The 22,465-nt window shown below is 36.2% G+C and overlaps 1 protein-coding gene across 1 annotated transcript in view; it reads left to right on the top strand.

Annotated features, from left to right (window-relative positions):
- LOC124367382 (mini-chromosome maintenance complex-binding protein-like) overlaps positions 1-22,465 on the top strand; it is a 43,701-nt gene that overhangs the window by 17,962 nt on the left and 3,274 nt on the right. Inside the window, exons 8-10 of the mRNA XM_046824150.1 lie at positions 3,596-3,778; positions 9,777-9,886; positions 10,501-10,634. Of these exons, the coding sequence (XP_046680106.1) occupies positions 3,596-3,778; positions 9,777-9,886; positions 10,501-10,634 (427 nt within the window). The remainder of the gene's footprint in view (positions 1-3,595; positions 3,779-9,776; positions 9,887-10,500; positions 10,635-22,465) is intronic.

Raw genomic sequence — 22,465 nt, 5'->3', positions numbered from 1 at the left:
TGAATAACCGTGGTGATGAGAAACATCGCAGGATAAATAAATTTGTGGGCAAACTGAGTAAAATGACATTTCAATGTAGCCTAACTATCCGTGAGATAACTCAACAGATATCATCTGTTGACTTTTAAATTTTGCGTAAAACTTCATTTCCACACAGACAAGGAAGCATTCTTTGATGTTACATTTCCATCTATGGAATTTGGCTGAGTGTCATTGAAATTGATCACCCGGCAGTCTACGTCAGTTTCTCTTTTGCTTGCCAGGAGGATATACAAATTTCTTTTCTGTATGACTGAGTATTTGTCTGCAGCACATCTCTAGAATCCAAAGACTAAAGACAAGACATTTTCATAGAACTTTAGCGAAACCTGTTATGTGACAATTGGTTTGACTTACTCCTACATTGTTCATTACTTAGTTCTTTTTTTTTAGTTTATTGCAATAACATTTTCAATGAAATGTTAAAATTTATAATATCTGTATTATTGTAAACAGTTGTGATATAAGACTTCTCAAAGAAAATTATGTATGGCATTTTTAATAAAAGTTATGTTTCTTTTGAGCAGTGATTCATAGTACTCATGTCATTTGACAAAAAAGGTAAGGCATAAATGAAGGGAGCATATTATAACACAGTTCAGTCTGGAACTATCGTTGTTATGTTTGCAGATATCTGCGGCAGGACATGCTTGTGCTGGGCAAATTCTCGCTGAACCTGTCCAACATTCCTGATCGTAGCACTGCAGCTGATTACACGTCTCGGCTCTACCAGTTGCTGTAGACTCTGTTGTTCAGTCTGGAACTATCATTGTTATGTTTGCAGATATCTGCGGCAGGACATGCTTGTGCTGGGCAAATTCTCGCTGAACCTGTCCAACATTCCTGATCGTAGCACTGCAGCTGATTACACGTCTCGGCTCTACCAGTTGCTGTAGACTCTGTTGTTCAGTCTGGAACTATCATTGTTATGTTTGCAGATATCTGCGGCAGGACATGCTTGTGCTGGGCAAATTCTCGCTGAACCTGTCCAACATTCCTGATCGTAGCACTGCAGCTGATTACACGTCTCGGCTCTACCAGTTGCTGTAGACTCTGTTGTTCAGTCTGGAACTATCATTGTTATGTTTGCAGATATCTGCGGCAGGACATGCTTGTGCTGGGCAAATTCTCGCTGAACCTGTCCAACATTCCTGATCGTAGCACTGCAGCTGATTACACGTCTCGGCTCTACCAGTTGCTGTAGACTCTGTTGTTCAGTCTGGAACTATCATTGTTATGTTTGCAGATATCTGCGGCAGGACATGCTTGTGCTGGGCAAATTCTCGCTGAACCTGTCCAACATTCCTGATCGTAGCACTGCAGCTGATTACACGTCTCGGCTCTACCAGTTGCTGTAGACTCTGTTGTTCAGTCTGGAACTATCATTGTTATGTTTGCAGATATCTGCGGCAGGACATGCTTGTGCTGGGCAAATTCTCGCTGAACCTGTCCAACATTCCTGATCGTAGCACTGCAGCTGATTACACATCTCGGCTCTACCAGTTGCTGTAGACTCTGTTGTTCAGTCTGGAACTATCGTTGTTATGTTTGCAGATATCTGCGGCAGGACATGCTTGTGCTGGGCAAATTCTCGCTGAACCTGTCCAACATTCCTGATCGTAGCACTGCAGCTGATTACACGTCTCGGCTCTACCAGTTGCTGTAGACTCTGTTGTTCAGTCTGGAACTATCGTTGTTATGTTTACAGATATCTGCGGCAGGACATGCTTGTGCTGGGCAAATTCTCGCTGAACCTGTCCAACATTCCTGATCGTAGCACTGCAGCTGATTACACATCTCGGCTCTACCAGTTGCTGTAGACTCTGTTGTTCAGTCTGGAACTATCGTTGTTATGTTTGCAGATATCTGCGGCAGGACATGCTTGTGCTGGGCAAATTCTCGCTGAACCTGTCCAACATTCCTGATCGTAGCACTGCAGCTGATTACACGTCTCGGCTCTACCAGTTGCTGTAGACTCTGTTGTTCAGTCTGGAACTATCGTTGTTATGTTTACAGATATCTGCGGCAGGACATGCTTGTGCTGGGCAAATTCTCGCTGAACCTGTCCAACATTCCTGATCGTAGCACTGCAGCTGATTACACGTCTCGGCTCTACCAGTTGCTGTAGACTCTGTTGTTCAGTCTGGAACTATCATTGTTATGTTTGCAGATATCTGCGGCAGGACATGCTTGTGCTGGGCAAATTCTCGCTGAACCTGTCCAACATTCCTGATCGTAGCACTGCAGCTGATTACACATCTCGGCTCTACCAGTTGCTGTAGACTCTGTTGTTCAGTCTGGAACTATCGTTGTTATGTTTGCAGATATCTGCGGCAGGACATGCTTGTGCTGGGCAAATTCTCGCTGAACCTGTCCAACATTCCTGATCGTAGCACTGCAGCTGATTACACATCTCGGCTCTACCAGTTGCTGTAGACTCTGTTGTTCAGTCTGGAACTATCGTTGTTATGTTTGCAGATATCTGCGGCAGGACATGCTTGTGCTGGGCAAATTCTCGCTGAACCTGTCCAACATTCCTGATCGTAGCACTGCAGCTGATTACACGTCTCGGCTCTACCAGTTGCTGTAGACTCTGTTGTTCAGTCTGGAACTATCGTTGTTATGTTTACAGATATCTGCGGCAGGACATGCTTGTGCTGGGCAAATTCTCGCTGAACCTGTCCAACATTCCTGATCGTAGCACTGCAGCTGATTACACATCTCGGCTCTACCAGTTGCTGTAGACTCTGTTGTTCAGTCTGGAACTATCATTGTTATGTTTACAGATATCTGCGGCAGGACATGCTTGTGCTGGGCAAATTCTCGCTGAACCTGTCCAACATTCCTGATCGTAGCACTGCAGCTGATTACACGTCTCGGCTCTACCAGTTGCTGTAGACTCTGTTGTTCAGTCTGGAACTATCGTTGTTATGTTTACAGATATCTGCGGCAGGACATGCTTGTGCTGGGCAAATTCTCGCTGAACCTGTCCAACATTCCTGATCGTAGCACTGCAGCTGATTACACATCTCGGCTCTACCAGTTGCTGTAGACTCTGTTGTTCAGTCTGGAACTATCGTTGTTATGTTTGCAGATATCTGCGGCAGGACATGCTTGTGCTGGGCAAATTCTCGCTGAACCTGTCCAACATTCCTGATCGTAGCACTGCAGCTGATTACACGTCTCGGCTCTACCAGTTGCTGTAGACTCTGTTGTTCAGTCTGGAACTATCATTGTTATGTTTGCAGATATCTGCGGCAGGACATGCTTGTGCTGGGCAAATTCTCGCTGAACCTGTCCAACATTCCTGATCGTAGCACTGCAGCTGATTACACGTCTCGGCTCTACCAGTTGCTGTAGACTCTGTTGTTCAGTCTGGAACTATCGTTGTTATGTTTGCAGATATCTGCGGCAGGACATGCTTGTGCTGGGCAAATTCTCGCTGAACCTGTCCAACATTCCTGATCGTAGCACTGCAGCTGATTACACGTCTCGGCTCTACCAGTTGCTGTAGACTCTGTTGTTCAGTCTGGAACTATCATTGTTATGTTTGCAGATATCTGCGGCAGGACATGCTTGTGCTGGGCAAATTCTCGCTGAACCTGTCCAACATTCCTGATCGTAGCACTGCAGCTGATTACACCTTTCGGCTCTACCAGCTGCTACAGACTTTGCTATCAAAGAGCCACTATCTGCCCATTACTTTGGACAATATGAACAACATCAACATGATTCCCAAGTTAGTGTTGAACTTTTTATTGTAAATTTAACTACTAGTGGCAAATAAAGTTGTTCTCATTGTATTTTGGATTACACTAGCATTATTTTGATTTGTTTTGATGTATTGTTTCAACAAAAATTATATTCCATCTCTAGACCCTATTAAGTCAACAAGACTTTTTGGAAGGTCTATAATGTACCCTATGGAAAATAACTAATGAACATTTATAAATTTAATTATACTTAATATTAAGAGTGTTTCTAAAACATACCATTCTTTGAGTGACCGTGGTGGCTAACATAATACTTGTCTAATAAATGTGATTCTTTGAATGAACATAGTAGTTCAGGCAAGAGGACAAATTAACAATCAAATACATAAGTAGGTGTTCAACTATAAAAACTTCTACTACAATGAAAAATGTAAAAACTCCACAAACAAATAATATAATTTAGACCATAATTACCTCACATTATGGTACACATTAATTACCATTAGATATAAAACAAATCTTGAAAATGGTAACACAATGAAACTTACACAGCACTAATAAATTGTGGTTAGACATAAGCTAATATTTTAATACTAGATTCAAGATTCAAGATTCAAACATTCTTTATTCATATTATGTACAAAGGTACAATAAATAGCGTCAAATTACAAATGGTCAAGACTTAATACTAGATAGGACTTTAATATAGATTTTATTTATATTAAAATATGTTATGTTATACAAAACATAGAATAGCCCCTCCTAGATTCCTTACAACAGTTAGGTCAGAATTGCTTACTTCTAGCTGAGAAAATATTCATCTAGCGAATAAAGAGATAAATTTATTAAATGATCTTTCGCTTTAGATTTGAATTTACAAAAATTATTTTCCAGTAAAATATGCCTTGGTAGTATATACAAAAACTTTGTTCCCATATATTTAGTTTTTTTCTTAAAAAAATCTAAAATGATGTGTTTCAACCCTGTCTATTTAATCGAGTGTTGTGATATGATTATTTACAGATAAAATCGGGTCAAAAGTTTGTTTTACGTAAAGTCATAGTTTCTAAAATATAGAGCCCATATACAGTTAATATTTTTTAGATTAGCAAAAAGATGTTTAACTGAGTCTTCTCTTTTTAATTTGCACATAATTCTTAATGATTTCTTTTGTTGTATTAAAATTCTATCTAAAAATTTCCCTTTTTTGTTGCTCCATATATGCTTATCCCATAAGCAAGATGTGAGTGAACTAAAGAAATAAAATATATTATTTTTAATGTTTCCAAGCTACAGTACTTTGCCAATTGTCTCAGAGCAAATAAGCCTGTTGACATTTTTTCCTACTCATGATCAGTGTGCTTATCCCAACTTAGGTTTTTGTTCAATTAAAAGCCCCTAAAAATTTTGTTACTTCAACTTGTTCTATTATTTCGTTATTTATAGCTACTTGTGGGGTTTATTTTATTCCTTGTTTGTTTTGTACAAAATGATATAAAAATTAGATTTACTTGAGTTTAGTAGGAGATTTTTTATGATCCAAAAATTCTTTGACAATTGACAAAGTAATAAATGATGAAACTTCAACATTTTCTTTAGTGTCTCCTGATATTGTTATATTCGAATCGTCAGCGAAACAAACAAATAGTACTACCAACAGGGATCGCTCCAGGTAAACCCTTCAAGTAGCAAAGAAACAAGAGAAGTCCCAGGACAGACCCCTGCGGCACACCATGTTTAATTATTCGTCTCTGGGAATTGAACTTGCAGATGTAATTGTATTTTTCTGAAAATTCTGATATTGAATGTTCAATCTCAACATACTGCTGTCTATTTTTGAGATAAGATTCAAACCATTCCAATTGTTTTCCAGTAATCCCTAGTTTTTCTAATGACTTTAAAAGTTTTTTTATGAGACACACTGTCAAAGGCTCTAGTCATATCTAAAAATACACCTAAAACTTTTTCCCCTTTTATCAACTGATTCGATTATTGTTTTGGATGAACTCAATTCCTGCAGTATATTGTTGATCGACCTGACTGAAAACCGTGTTGTTCTTTATCTAGGAGTTGGTGTTTCTACTAAATAATCTACTAACTGAAAGTGAACAACTCTTTCAAGTATTTTTGAAAAGATGGGTAGCAATGACACAGGACAGGACGATAGCATGACACATCATTAGGATTTCCTTTTTTAAAAAATGGGAACTACTCTAGCAATTTTTAATGATTCAGGGAATATTCCAGAGATAATAGAAGAGTTTATCACATGCAATAAGGGTTTCAATATAACAGGGAGGACTTTTTTTACAATATCAATGGAAATATCATCATTGCCAGCAGAAAATTTATTTTCAAAGGAGTTAAACTATTTTTTTAAGATTTTCTTCTGTTTATGGTTTTAAACTTAAACCTAGATTGGGTTGAAAAATTGTCTTCTAACAGTAAGTTACTATTACCCTGAGGAATCTTTGGTTAAACAGATTTTTCAACTACTGATACAAAGAAATCATGAATAAAATTTGCTATCTGAATAGGGTTTCTTTACTAAAATTCCATCTTGTTCAATGTTAATATTATGCTTTGCAGTTGATTTCTTTATTTATCTCAGTTTTCTCAGTATTTATACTAACATGTACTCTAGACATAATACCAAAGTTGTAAACCACACTGAGACTCTTGTCAAGCGGCGCTTCAGTCATTGTAGTTAATAATAGTTAATAAGTTAATAATAATAATAATAATAATAATGACAAGAAGGGTGACAAGACGTCTGCTAGTAGCTATCGGCCCATCTCTGTCGTACCCATATTCTCAAAAATCATGGAAAAAGCTGTAAAACACCAGGTAAGTGGATTTTTTGAAAGTAATTCATTATTTTCTAAATTCCAGTTTGGTTTTAGGCAAGGTAAATCAACTGTGGATGCAGTCGAGGGCCTTATTAGATCTGTACTTAAAGGTTTTGAAATACATTCAAGCACTCTTGCAGCCTTGTGCGACCTCACTAAGGCCTTCGACTGTGTACCACATGAGATCCTTCTTTCTAAACTACAATTCTATGGTTTCAAAGGTGTGGAGCTAAAATTTTTTCAAACTTATTTGGCAAACCGTACACAAAGAGTGTGTGTAAATAACACGCTTTCTGATATTGCGACTGTTACAAATGGAGTACCACAGGGATCGGTCCTCGGCCTGTTTTTGTTTTTAGTTTTAATAAATGACTTACCTTCTAGTATTTGTTGTAATTCAATAATTTTTGCTGATGACACAACATTGTTTAGTAGTAAGCCTAATAGTGAGTTGTGTAATCTTAGTATAGTTATGGCTGATGCCCAAGCAGAGAGTCTAAATTGGTTTGAAGCAAATGGTCTATCTCTTAACCAAACTAAAACCCAAAGTCTGCTTTTTCTCATGACCAAAGTCCCAGTAAATATTGCACACTGTAACGATGCCAAACTTTTAGGTATAATACTTGACCAAACCCTAAGTTGAAGTTTGCATATTCAAAGTGTATGTGGTAGGTTAAGTGGCGGAACTCGAACACCAACAAAGCTGCCGACAAGCATTTAAAACCTTGGGAATTATGACAATTACTGCACTCTACATACAAGAAGTAATTTTGCACGTTGACCAACTGCATGTGCAAACAGGAAAAACCCTTCATACACATAACACACGCCATGCAGGAAATTACACACTACCTCTACATCGGACATCACTTTTCGAGGAAAAACCATCCTACATTGGTAGGAAGCTGAGGAACCTCCTGCCACAAGCTGTGAAAAACCTCAAGGGAGCTGCCTTGAAAAGATGTCTTCACAACTTCCTGGTGGACCCACCCAATATACACCATCGAAGAATTCACAGAAGTAAACAAGGAAGATTGGAGGCTCTGACATCTTGTATTGATTATTTATTAATATCAATTATGTAATTTGTTAACATTGTGACTCTATTACTGTTCTTGAAGAATATGTTAATAAAGAAATATGACTATGACTAAGTAGAGTGGTTTGTCTCTTGAAGCATTTACGGAACGTATTACCGTTGGCTATCTTGAAGAATGCCTACTTTGCTTTCTTTCACAGCATATTATTGTATGGTATCCATCTTTGGGGTAGTAGCTGTAATGTAAAACAGGTTCTTCTTTTACAAAAAAAGGCCATTAGAGTTATGACTAGGGCTTCCTTCAATGCACACTGCAGACCACTTTTTGTATCAGAGGGAATTTTAACTGTCTTTAATGTATATATCTATGTATGTCTTTGTAAAATTAAGGAAAGGGTAGACCAATGTGAATTAATAGTTAGGAGTGACAACCATCAGCACAACACGAGAAATAACTGGAACAGCCTTTTTCTAGATTAAGTGTGTCACAAAACTGGTTTGATTGTATCAGCATAAAAATGTTCAATATGCTGCCTCATTGGGTACACCAGTTAAACTTAAATAAATTCAAAATGGTTTTGTATAGATTTTTGGTCAATAAGCCTTTTTATAGTCTTAAAGAATATCTTGAGTTGCTCTTGACTGACCATAACCTTGCCTTTTTAAGCTTTAGACGGTGATTCAAGTTTTAGGTTTTAAGGAAATGTCAGCACTTTTGATGAAATGTTATTGTTAAATGTATTTTGTTAAATGTAATGTAGAGACAGGCTAGATTTTAAACTTGACTTGGTCTATTACTTGTAAAAGTTAAATGACTTAATAAATTCTTAATTCTTAATAGCCACCAGTAAACGCTCTGGACGCAGGAAGAAATAAACAATCATCAGAGCCATGTCTAAAGACACACATGAGAGTAACCGATAATATGAAACCGATGGTCACATATGTTGCCTTATTGTGGTGGCTGAAAGTAGAACAAACAACAGCTGCCAAAAGGCTACAGAGTCTTCAAAGGCTAGCCTTAAGCATTACAGGAGCGATGAGATCCTGCCCAACACTAGCAATTGAAGCAGTCCTGGGATACATCCTCTAGGGCAAGAGGTGATGAGAACAGCTGCTCTAAGTGCAATGAAGCTTCTAGGAACAAAGGTAATAAATACTACCTTCTTAAAAGGTCACATGAAGATAATGCAGGAATTTCCTGAAGCTGAAATGCTAACCAGTGTGTCAGATGCAATGGTTAAGAAATACTCCTTTGAAAAACCATATACTGTCTCTATCGATAGCAGGGAGAAATGGATTAAAAGGGAGGCCTACCCTACAAAAGGAGTCCTAAAGTTTTACACAGACGGTTCACGCCTTGACTCTAGGGCAAGATACGGAATATACGGACCAGGAGTTAACATGGCAGTGCCCCTGGGAAAACATGCCACGGTCTTCCAAGCTTAAGTCATGGCAATAGACGTGCTCCAGAAGACTCATACAAATTAGGACAAAAGGATTAAAAGTACTTAGTACTTTCTGATCCAGGAGCACATCCAAATTGCTTACACACAATTCTAGAACATTAGAAACTTCGGGTAGATTCAGAAATGGGCCTGTAATTTGAAATACGATTTTTGTCACCTTTTTTAAGTTAGGGACCATTCTTGAAACATTCAGGGAAGTAACAACGTTGAAGAGAAAGGTTTATGGCATAAGATACAGGTTCAAGGATCAGAGGAGCAATAGATTTTACTGTGTTATTGGAAAGGCCAAAAATATCTTCACTCTTTGATGTGTTTAATATTTTTTATTTGTTTGTAGATTTTAATTTACAACTTATATATTGTCAATTGTTACTTAAGTGTGTTTATCAGCATGTTTTAGAATTTCATGCAATGTACTTTTTGCATGCTTAATCACATTTTATGTTGATTGTGTATTTAGTATAAATCATATTTTAAGACATGGCAATTTAATTTTATGCCTTTTTAATCATTACTTGGTTTGTTGTGAACTACGCAAAGCATTGCTCTGCAAAACTATTTCATCATTCCCAACCAGACTCTATTTTATTGCCGTATTTCGGCTGTGTTCTTGTATATGGTGCTCTTGTTCCTTGAATATTAAGATAATTTGTGTATCACTCTGCAGGAAGAATTATGAGACCAACAGACTGGAGAGTGGATTGCTGCAGCTAAGTGACAAGACACATCTGGTGATAGACGAGACTATGCTGGAGCCTGGACAACTCAACGATAGAGGTGCGTCAACTCACGATCTACTGTAAGGTGACTGGAGTTTCCAGGAGAGTTCACTTCTGGTTGGTTTATACCTTCCAGTTGAACCTACCACTGGGTACAGCAAAAACCGATGTGACACAAATCTGGGCAACCCTATGGATGTCCAGGAGTGGTAAATCACTGATCGCAAATGTCAAGATTTTGGCGTGCAAGGACAAGTGTAGTTCGATAGGTCTAGTCTACTGCGGGAGATGACTGTTGAAGTTGGTGGGGTTTATTTCCTAAGAGTCGAAGGTTCTTGCCAGCCTAGACTTAAGGGTGTGCCACCCCCTACCTGCTTTGACTGGAGAGGCTGGTTCAGAGATGGTTTCCCCTTCCTTGTTGATTACAATGCAATAGTTACAGAACAGTTTTTGTTACCGGGCCAATCCAGGTGATTGTTTATGCACAATTTAACCGCTGCCCAATGATTAGAAAAGACTTCCCAAGAATATCCCAGTGGAAGGTAAGAGAGTAGAACATATGAACACAGCTTCAGAATTCATTAGCTTATGCATTGGTTTGGTTTTAAACAAAAGTGAATATCGTAGATTTTTCTCTTTATTGCTTTACTAATCACAATTGTTGATTCACAGGAGTCCGGAACTGCCGAGCTCTCGGTTCCGTCATAAGTAACCAAAGGTTAGAGTACGACTTTCAGTTTTACCCTGTAGAGTTCAACACCGACATACCTGTACTCATTCTCTCCGAGGGGAAATCTATGTTACCGGTGAGTTACTCACTTTGTATTGATACATTATTGGCCATTTATTGTTACTAAAAATAGTAAACCAAATCTTGAAAAAAAAAAACCTTCACATTTGATTTATCAAATGATTTTTATTGCTGGCATTTTCTGCCGCCAATCTTTGAAGATGTTCCATCACTGTGGAAGTGCACTCTCTCTAGAAACATCTTTAGGTTTGGGACTCATAACATGGTCTAAAAACATTCGTGTTTAAAAGTGTTAATTTATATTGTGGTGTTGCAACTATGCGAAGCAGAAATTTTTTGAAACAAACATCCCACTTTGGCAAATACCGAAATATTTGCGTTAAGGGGTAACTGTAAGTCTAGTGTACTGTAGAGGAGTTGGAAGAGCTGAAGCTTCTAGAATAGAGAAAGCACAGAGTAATAAGGTATATACAGAGTGCTCGCGCCCATGCTTTCATGTGTTAACAACTTTTGGGCTGTTTTGTGAACTGTCCGCTTTAGAGCACGACGTGAGCTTGTGTCCCAGCGGGCGTTGCCATACCGTGCCCCGACGGGCGGCGCGGCGGGTGTGGAGTGGGTGGGAGGGGGGGAGTGATGAAGCGGGCCAGTATCCCTGTGTCCCAATCTGTCGCGCTCAGCTCACTGTGCCTTCGGATAAGCAACTGAAATATCAGTAACAGCCTTTCAAATTAAAGTTCCTTGGCATAAATGTAATGAGAGAAGCCGCATAGAGTTATATTGCACAACATTCGATAAACTGACGGACCCGTTACAGTATTGGTTATTTCTAAATTGGCAACTCTAAGATTTATACAGAAATAATGAATGGTCTCAAACAATAGTACTGTATTTTCTGTGAATTAAATCATAAATTAGAAATTATAGCATCGTAGGTACAAAGTTAAGACTGCATTGCTTTTCTTAAGTAGTCCTGGATTAGTTACAGCTTTTGGAGCACTGACCTAAAATTAAATATGACATTGATATATACTGAGATAGAAAAATCAGTAACGAGAAAATGTATTATTTATTAATTCAATGCGAGAAGAATCTGACACTGTATATATAACAAACGAGGTATACACAATATTCACTACAAGTGTTATCGTTATTAATTACTTGTTATTATTTCAACTTCATAATGTAAATCAATATAAGAGTATGTGTTAGTATTAGTAAGTAAGAGGTATGTTTTAGTAATATGTTACTATTTTTTATTAAATGGTATTATGACTTCCGTGTAATATAACATAGCATTTATTAAAACAGAAAGTTGTAACTGGAGAAGATACGCAAGTGTTAAAAAATTCTGTTATTTGACGTTTGAATTTCACAGTTACATTATTTTTCAAGAAATCTTCTAGAAAAATTTTGGTCGAGTTTATTTTTTCATTATTTGACTGTCAAGTTGTTGATTTGTACTACATGTCCTTTTACTAGCCAAAGATGAAGTTAGCATCCGGAATATTAATTTTTCGGTCGATCGAATCATAATCTGATGTAGGAAAGTCATAAATTTAAAATGTTACCTCAACTCCAAACAGTTTTGCTCGATTGCAAAAAAAGTATGGTCGGGTGTATGGTAAATTAATTACGGGTATGCAACTATCTTACTACAGCACACAATTTACATTCCATTGTTTGGTATAAACGTGGTTAACGGTATTTGGTTGTTCAAATCAGTTACTATCCAGATATTGGTTAAATATCGCACACTTCTTGGCGATACAGGCCAAGCTTTAAAGACCATGCGGTACCCAGTGTGCCATGAACAGGAAACAACTAACAACAGTAAATCCTGACCGATGTGGATTAAGCAAAACTCACAGTCACACAAGAAACTTATTAATGGAAGGGTTGAAATTGTTTAAGGATTTGCGAAAATTAAATGCCAAATATCCAGAACCACCGTGCTTCAAAGGATTCAGACTAACAATAAATGCAATGCTACAACTATTTGAGCATGGAGGATGTCGATATTTGTTAACATCAAAGCAAAACCAAGATCCAATCGAAAACTTGTTCTCCTCTATTCGTCAAAGGGGTGGGTTCAATAGAAATCCAACAGTAAGAGTGTTTAGGGGATGCTTGCGGATCGCTATATTGAACCAGTTGATGGAACCTCCAAGGAGTACATCGTATGATCCCGATATGGACGACCTACTCGATCTCCACACAACACACTGGAAGGTGATAATGATCAAGGTTAGTTCATAAACGTTTATTATTTAATATGTAATTAAATTCATATTTTGAAATTCACCTATTAATATTGATCTATAAGTGGGACTTTAAAATGATTAAAAACGAACATAAGGTAGTAGTTGAGCGGGTTTTATATCCACTTAACAATATTTTTATACTATAAAAAAGAGAACTAGGAAAAATGTTATATCCAAAACTTTTTTGTTTTTCAAAGACGTTAAAATTGATGTACTTTAAAAAATAGAAATGGTAATTTGCATTTTTTTTATTTGGGTATAAACTATGGTTGTTTGTAAACGCTTACATGTTTCATGCAATTTTAAACTTAATTTTATTTTCAAATTAATTATAAAAGTAAAAATTATTTATCTTTGCAACTGCAGTATGTGTGTGTTATATGTAAATTCCCACTATTGTAAATTTTTGAACTGCCATTTTTAAACAACAACAGATATTTCAGTTTACTATGTAAGTCAAACCGTTCTCTCACATTAAATTTCAAATACATCAGGTGAAAACCCCTGTATCAAATAATAAACATATAATATAACACAAATGACATATGTTCAATAGTGGTGATGAGGTTGCCTCTGTTACGGTTGGAGGAGACGAAATTGACAGCCAATCCTCTAGTATTTCATCCAATGGAGGGGGGCCAGTTGTTGGATCGAGAGGAACATCACAAGAAGAGGATGTAGTCACCATAGAGACCTGTTCACAAGTGTATTTTGCGGGTTACATTGCTCATAGGTATTTCAAAAAAAAGTGTAGACAATGCTTGCAAAAAATGTGCAACCTATCATCCAAATTAACGAACAAAAAAGAACTCTTGATTCTCAACAAATCCTTTACTACAATAAAAATTGATGAAACAAGTGGACTGTTGGCACCATCCGATAGCCTTATGCACGTTGTCGATGCTGCATTTAAGGTTTTTTAAGATGAAATACCCTAAATCGGCTCATAAGTTAAATCTTGTTCGAAGACTAGTAAACATAACAGACAAAGTGGTTTCATTTGACTCTATAATGTGCAGTGCGTGTCAGCATAGTGACTTTGTGATGAAGTCATTTTTTCAAATTTTAGTTCATAAGCAGGTCAGGTCATTCTACGAAAAAGAGTGCTCTAGACAAACTTAAAGTGTTAAAACATGTATAAATCTTACAGCATGTTCAGAATTTGGAAGTAACTAGTAATATATTTTTACGTGGTATGTGTTAGTTTTAAGAATATTAGTTGTAATGTTTTTGTAAACGCACATCTATTTTCCAATATTAGAACGTTAATGTCATCGCATAGTTTCCAGTTTCAACACTATTTCTACTTAAGCATACCATTAATTAGCAGTATTTTATATTTAAATTGTTCAAAAACGGCGTAATTGTACAGGGTATTTATTGTAAATGTAGGGATAAAAAAGGGTTATAAATATGTGTAAATTTTAGTTTATGGTCTCACAAGAAAGAAAAGTTTCCATAAATACGAGTATTCCGCAAACGCTCTCATCATTAGTAGTTATTACTTAAACCAAATAATTTTGGACCACTACAAGAATCCCACAGACCCTGGAAAGTCAGGGAAGTGTTTCCAAACGGGTGAAAAGTCAGGGAAATGTAAAAGAATTATAAAAAGTCAGGGAAAATCTTATGTCCATAAACTTAAGAATCCAGAAAGCTGGACAGTTTATTTAAAGTGAGCTGATATCCAGAAAATTAACATTATTTCTTTATTTACACTTCTAACATTAATTGTTAAGTCAATCGGTCAAATCGTTTAAAAGTTCTAGAGAAAAGAAGGTGGATACCTGGGCAAGTGGAGCGGTTCCTAACACATTTTTATAGTAAATTTAATATTTTATTTTGACCTAACGCGAACTCTGAAACTGTTTTAGTGCATTTTGTTACACCTGAATCTTGTTTGATGTTTTTACTCAGATCCACAATTTAGTTTTACAATAATTTATTTGGCTGTTTATAGTTTACTATAATAGGATATTATTTTTTTATAGACCATCAATAGAAATTTGTGCAACGATTCATCGGTTTAAAGTAGACACTGAATCTTAATTGTAACATTTAACAGATCAAATTGTATTATATTTATTTTTGTTTTCAATGTTGCAATCGTTATTATTGAAATTTTGTATTTGATAGCTGTATTTACATCTTGCTTTGGATTCCTTTGTGTATTTTTATTTCTAACTATGTTCGATTTGATGTTAAGTTATTTTTTGTGAAATTACGTAATTTCTTCTAAATAGAGTTTCTAGTCTTACATTACTTAAAATACCACATTTTAACTGTTAAATGCTTACTACTTAATGTATAATATTTATTAAATACAGTAGACTCCCTCTCGTTCGGCCACCTCGGGGAACCGGACCCCCCGGCCGAACTAAAGAATGGCCGCCGAACTATCCGAAGTTAGCAAAAATAAGACCTTTTTAAACTTCTAAAACGTACTTTCGATCGTCATACAGTCTGTTAAATATTTGTGAAACATGTGCAAATAGTATTTTAAGAGTTTTATGTAGCAAATAAACTAAACTAGGCCTAGGGTAAGTGCTAACTTATAACTCACCACTGGCAGTTGGAGTTGTAAACACGTACTGTATTCGAAACTCAAAGTTTCTATTTATCACACACAAAAATAACGAAAATAAAACCTCACAAAACTAAAGATTTACAAACACAAATTTACAGTATGTACATGGTTATAAAAGTAAAATTTTCTACTGTATAAAAGGGTTTTTTTTAAAAGAAATCAGTAATTTTTCGTTGCACTTTTTCTTCAATAGCTTTTCTTCCTTGCATATTCATGCCACTTCCTCAAAAAAACATGACGTCGACTGTTGTAGAAGTCGTCTGTTGCTCAATATAGGTTGTAGCCAGTTGCAGGGCTGCCACCCCCTCTGCGTGACTCATTTGACCCTCGTCGTCTACCTCACCGTCAACATCGTCTTCTTCTTCTACGTCTTGGGTATCTTGACGCTGTAAAAACCGACTGAGCTATTTCTTCATCATTCAAAACTTCATTATCGAGCTCCTTTTCAGCGGTCAACCACTCCAAAACATCTTGTTCACAATGTCTTCAGTGTGAGGCAGTCGCATTAAGTCACTTAGGATTTCTACCCGTTCCTCTGTTTTCATGTTCAAGGTCGGGTACACCAAGATTATTTCCGTCCTTTTCAAAGGCTTTTTCAATGTCTGGCCAGACTTTTCTCCATGACTTTGTTATTGTCAAGGCTGTTACTTCATCATAGGCCTTAGCCACCATGAAAATGACGTCCTTCACGTTGATTGTTTTTAACACTTGGATTAAGGTCTGTTTGTTCATCGTTTTCTAGCTTGAATAGAACTTCTGAAAGGAGCTTTCTCCGGTATTTCCTTTTAACACATTCAATGACACCCTGATCCATTGGCTGTTGGAGACTTGTCACATTGGGGGCAGAAAATACAGTTTTATTCCAGTCTCACCCCTCACATGTCAGTTCATCCGGGTGGGTAGGCGCATTGTCGAGAAGAAGAAGTGCGCTTACAGGAAGTTTCAAACTCAACAAATGACTTTTTACTTTAGGCACGAACTCACAAATAAACCACTCTTTGAATAAATGAGAATCCATCCAAGCCGATTTCTGTTACCGGGTAGTACACTGGTAGCTTTGACATGTCCAAAGTTTTTAAATGCCCTGGGTTTTGCTGACTTTAACCGATGACAAACGGAGGTAGTTTGTGGGTGCCTGAAGCATTGGAACAAAGAGCCACTGTGATTCTTTCCTTGCTTACTTTAAAGCCAGGAGCAGACTTTTCTTTCGCCGTAGCCAATGTTTTTCGAGGTAAAAGTTTGAAGTTTAACCCAGTTTCATCCATATTGTATACTTGTTCTGGGCTTAAGTTATTGTCGGCAATCACTTTTTCTAGTTTTTTTGTAAACTCACTTGTGGCTGCCGGGTCTGCTGATAGCTTTTCACCGTACACTCCAAGAAAATGAACACCGTGCCTATGTTTCCAGCGTGAAAGCCAACCATCGCTTGCCACAAATGTTCCTGAAGTTTATTGTGTAGGATAACAGCTTTTTCTTGTAAAATGGGGCCACTCATTGGCGTTCCTCTTCTACGTTCTTGCAAAAACCACAACCAAAGAGCATCATCAACTAACTCATTGTTAGGTTTCTTTAAAGTGCAACGAGATGCAAGAACTTTATCTGTTTTCAATCTGGGTACAAAACGTCTCAATTGATTTTCTGTTTCGACGCCAATCGTTTATCGTGCTTTTACCTACTCCAAGTTCCCTACAAATATTTTAAAACCGATTCACCTTTGTCTAAACGCTCTAGTGCTTTCAACCGTTTGTTCTATTGTCACAAAAGTACGCTTACGTTTAACACTCATCACGAAAATAAATCCAAAACAGCAGCACACACGCAACAATACACTACACACACAAACGTTCACTCAAGGAAAGAATACAACTCTACATGTACTATACATCTCAACTCGATTAAATACAGAAGACAACTGACCTATTTAAACAAAGGAATGAGCGAATGAGCTAGATAAACTTGTCACGACCTGTCGCTAGTCGCAGGCGTCGGCGAACACAGCAGATGCGCATGTGAGTCATACTCAGGTGGCCGGCCGAACCATCCAGCGGCCGAACCAAATGAAGCCGAACAAGAGGGAGTCTACTGTAATCGTATTCTCGTGAAAAGGGCATGCCCTGATAAATCTGCTAACAATAATTCTAAAACATTGAATTTTTATAGGAAACAAATAGTATTGTGAATGTACAATTTTATGAAGGACATTTTATTATTTGTGAAATAATTGTTCTAAACAGAGTTATTGACATCAAACACAGTAAACTCTTTGTTGAATTTTATGTTTTTCTTTCATTACTGCTCCTGTATGTAATTTCCCCCGTTTTTAATAATTAATTAGTTTACTACTCACTTATGTAGCGCAATTTTAGTTGTTGTAAAGCAAGTTAAATAGGTGCATATAAAATGCAGAACAAAACAGGCAGGAAGCAAACGCTTGCTGAGTAGTAACGTAACAACAGGGCTAGGGGTTTGAGAGATAGCCGAGTGCCGGGCCGACCGACTCAGATTCTTTCTCTACTACAGTACGTAGCGCGCACTATTGTAAAGCAAGTTAAATAGGTGCATATAAATGCAGAACAAAACAGGCAGGAAGCGAACGCTTGCTGAGTAGTAACGTAACAACAGGGCTAGGGGTTTGAGAGAAAGCCGAGTGCCGGGCCGACCGACTCAGATTCTTTCTCTACTACAGTACAGAGCGCGCACTAAGTGGCAACACAGGGCTCGAGCGAGACGGTCCGCGAGCTGCCACCACCCCTGTCGTCACCGCTCTGGCCGAGTCAATTTTCCCTACGGCGCGAGCACTCTGTATATATCTTATTACTCTGTGGAGAAAGCCTCCACTTGTTTGAAGGTGATACAACTGAGATAGTGCCCACTACATCTCCTTATCGTAACAGAATGTTGTCCTTATCCTTATCCATGCTGAATGTCCTGATATATTGGAAGCTTTGCAGAAGACCTAGTAGGTATAACTGCAGTAGATGTTTCCTCATCTTCTGGTGAAAAAACAACAAAACCATATTAATTGATTAGGAATTGTTTGACCCTGAAAAAATGAGGAACGAATAGAATAATTTTTTACCCTTCCGTCCATAAGTTGTGGAATTGTTTTAGAATAGAAACAGGAATTTTTGGGTAGAAATATTTTCAAATACCTACTTAATTTTCTTCCATAGATTAATATATTTCTATGGGTGGTTAGATAATCTATAGTGATTTTTATTTATTATTGCTATATACTATATGAAAATACATAGCGTGGCTCTAATAAACGACTACACAGTATTACTGTAACTTGAGGATACACAACAACTGTGGCTGAAGCAAAAATGTGTGATGGCTGTTAAACCACGAACATATTTGAAGAGATGCTCAAAGTAAGGCAACACATAATCAGGCCAGAAGGTGGGTCTGTCAAGTGGGTGGATAACAAATGTTATCTCTGGTGATGTCAATCATTTTAACAGCAAATTCGAAGATGTTGTCGTTAAAATGTTCATGGATCAACAACACTTTATCTAAGCCACTTTGTTGCTTCTATGGTGGACAAGTTCAACCACCGGTGTACTTAATAATAATTGATAATTGCTTGAATATTTTTGTCTAGTGTTACAACCAATGAACTGTGTGCAACTGTTATTACTAGGTACAAATATATATCATCCAGTTCAACCTTTCTTCCAATATTTTTTGTTTAGTGTTATACCAATGAACTGTGTGTAACTGTTTATTACTAGGTACAAATATATATCATCCAGTTCAACCTTTCTTCCAATATTTTTGTCTAGTGTTATACCCAATGAACTGTGTGTAACTGTTATTACTAGGTACAAATATATATCATCCAGTTCAACCTTTCTTCCAATATTTTGTGTCTAGTGTTATACCAATGAACTGTGTGTAACTGTTATTACTAGGTACAAATATATATCATCCAGTTCAACCTTTCTTCCAATATTTTTGTCTAGTGTTATAACCAATGAACTGTGTGTAACTGTTATTTACTAGGTACAAATATATATCATCCAGTTCAACCTTTCTTCCAATATTTTTGTCTAGTGTTATACCAATGAACTGTGTGTAACTGTTATTACTAGGTACAAATATATATCATCCAGTTCAACCTTTCTTCCAATATTTTTGTCTAGTGTTATACCAATGAACTGTGGTAACTGTTATTTACTAGGTACAAATATATATCAATCCAGTTCAAACCTTTCTTCCAATATTTTTTGTCTAGTGTTATACCAATGAACTGTGTGTAACTGTTATTACTAGGTACAAATATATATCATCCAGTTCAACCTTTCTTCCAATATTTTTGTTTAGTGTTATACCAATGAACTGTGTGTAACCTGTTATTACTAGGTACAAATATATATCATCCAGTTCAACCTTTCTTCCAATATTTTTGTCTAGTGTTATACCAATGAACTGTGTGTAACTGTTATTACTAGGTACAAATATATATCATCCAGTTCAACCTTTCTTCCAATATTTTTGTCTAGTGTTATACCAATGAACTGTGTGTAACTGTTATTACTAGGTACAAATATATATCATCCAGTTCAACCTTTCTTCCAATATTTTTGTCTAGTGTTATACCAATGAACTGTGTGTAACTGTTATTACTAGGTACAAATATATATCATCCAGTTCAAACCTTTCTTCCAATATTTTGTCTAGTGTTTATACCAATGAACTGTGTGTAACTGTTTATTACTAGGTACAAATATATATCATCCAGTTCAACCTTTCTTCCAATATTTTGTCTAGTGTTATACCAATGAACTGTGTGTAACTGTTATTACTAGGTACAAATATATATCATCCAGTTTCAACCTTTCTTCCAATATTTTTGTCTAGTGTTATACCAAATGAACTGTGTGTAACTGTTATTACTAGGTACAAATATATATCATCCAGTTCAACCTTTCTTCCAATATTTTTGTCTAGTGTTATACCAATGAACTGTGTGTAACTGTTATTACTAGGTACAAATATATATCATCCAGTTCAACCTTTTCTTCCAATATTTTTGTCTAGTGTTATACCAATGAACTGTGTGTAACTGTTATTACTAGGTACAAATATATATCATCCAGTTCAACCTTTTCTTCCAATATTTTTGTCTAGTGTTATACCAATGAACTGTGTGTAACTGTTATTACTAGGTACAAATATATATCATCCAGTTCAACCTTTCTTCCAATATTTTTGTTTAGTGTTATACCAATGAACTGTGTGTAAACTGTTATTACTAGGTACAAATATATATCATCCAGTTTCAACCTTTCTTCCAATATTTTTGTTTAGTGTTATACCAATGAACTGTGTGTAACTGTTATTACTAGGTACAAATATATATCATCCAGTTCATCCTTTCTTCCAATATTTTTGTCTAGTGTTATACCAATGAACTGTGTGTAACTGTTATTACTAGGTACAAATATATATCATCCAGTTCAACCTTTCTTCCAATATTTTTGTCTAGTGTTATACCAATGAACTGTGTGTAACTGTTATTACTAGGTACAAATATTTATCATCCAGTTCAACCTTTCTTCCAATATTTTTGTCTAGTGTTATACCAATGAAACTGTGTGTAACTGTTATTAACTAGGTACAAATATATCATCCAGTTCAACCTTTCTTCCAATATTTTTGTCTAGTGTTATACCAATGAACTGTGTGTAACTGTTATTACTAGGTACAAATATATATCATCCCAGTTCAACCTTTCTTTCCAATATTTTTGTCTAGTGTTATACCAATGAACTGTGTGTAACTGTTATTACTAGGTACAAATATATATCATCCAGTTCAACCTTTCTTCCAATATTTTTGTCTAGTGTTATACCAATGAACTCTGTGTGTAACTGTTATTACTAGGTACAAATATATATCATCCAGTTTCAACCTTTCTTCCAATATTTTTGTCTAGTGTTATACCAATGAACTGTGTGTAACTGTTATTACTAGGTACAAATATATATCATCCCAGTTTCAACCTTTCTTCCAATATTTTTGTCTAGTGTTTATACCAATGAACTGTGTGTAACTGTTATTACTAGGTACAAATATATATCATCCAGTTCAACCTTTCTTCCAATATTTTTGTTTAGTGTTTATACCAATGAACTGTGTGTAACTGTTTATTACTAGGTACAAATATATATCATCCAGTTCAACCTTTCTTCCAATATTTTTTGTCTAGTGTTATACCAATGAACTGTGTGTAACTGTTATTAACTAGGTACAAAATATATATCATCCAGTTCAACCTTTCTTCCAATATTTTTGTCTAGTGTTATACCAATGAACTGTGTGTAACTGTTATTACTAGGTACAAATATATATCATCCAGTTCAACCTTTCTTCCAATATTTTTGTTTAGTGTTATACCAATGAACTGTGTGTAACTGTTATTACTAGGTACAAATATATATCATCCAGTTTCAACCTTTCTTCCAATATTTTTGTTTAGTGTTATACCAATGAACTGTGTGTAACTGTTATTACTAGGTACAAAATATATATCATCCAGTTTAACCTTTCTTCCAATATTTTTGTCTAGTGTTATACCAATGAACTGTGTGTAACTGTTATTACTAGGTACAAATATATATCATCCAGTTCAACCTTTCTTCCAATATTTTTGTTTAGTGTTATACCAATGAACTGTGTGTAACTGTTATTACTAGGTACAAATATATATCATCCAGTTCAACCTTTCTTCCAATATTTTCCCCAAACATTCAAATACATTTATGTTTTGTTGTACAATTAAGGAAGTAAAATTTTAGTAAATCAGATTTCTAAATAGAAAGATTAATCTAATTAGCCTCTAATAAATACAGGCTTATCGGAGATAAAAATGTCATCTAATGGCTATAATTCAAATCCAAATGTATTCCCATTGAATGACTTGTTAGATTTCTCTCATTCTTCAAAGTTGGAAGTATTGAGAATAGTGTCCAATTAAGCTTGGTCGTTATTAGTATTAGCCAAGCCAAGTTTCATTTCATTTCATGTTGGTAA

Source organism: Homalodisca vitripennis, chromosome 8 (assembly GCF_021130785.1).
Source record: "Homalodisca vitripennis isolate AUS2020 chromosome 8, UT_GWSS_2.1, whole genome shotgun sequence".
NCBI lineage: Eukaryota > Metazoa > Arthropoda > Insecta > Hemiptera > Cicadellidae > Homalodisca > Homalodisca vitripennis.
The sequence above is the reverse complement of the archived record's forward strand: the minus strand, read 5'-3'. Positions and strand labels throughout refer to the sequence as shown.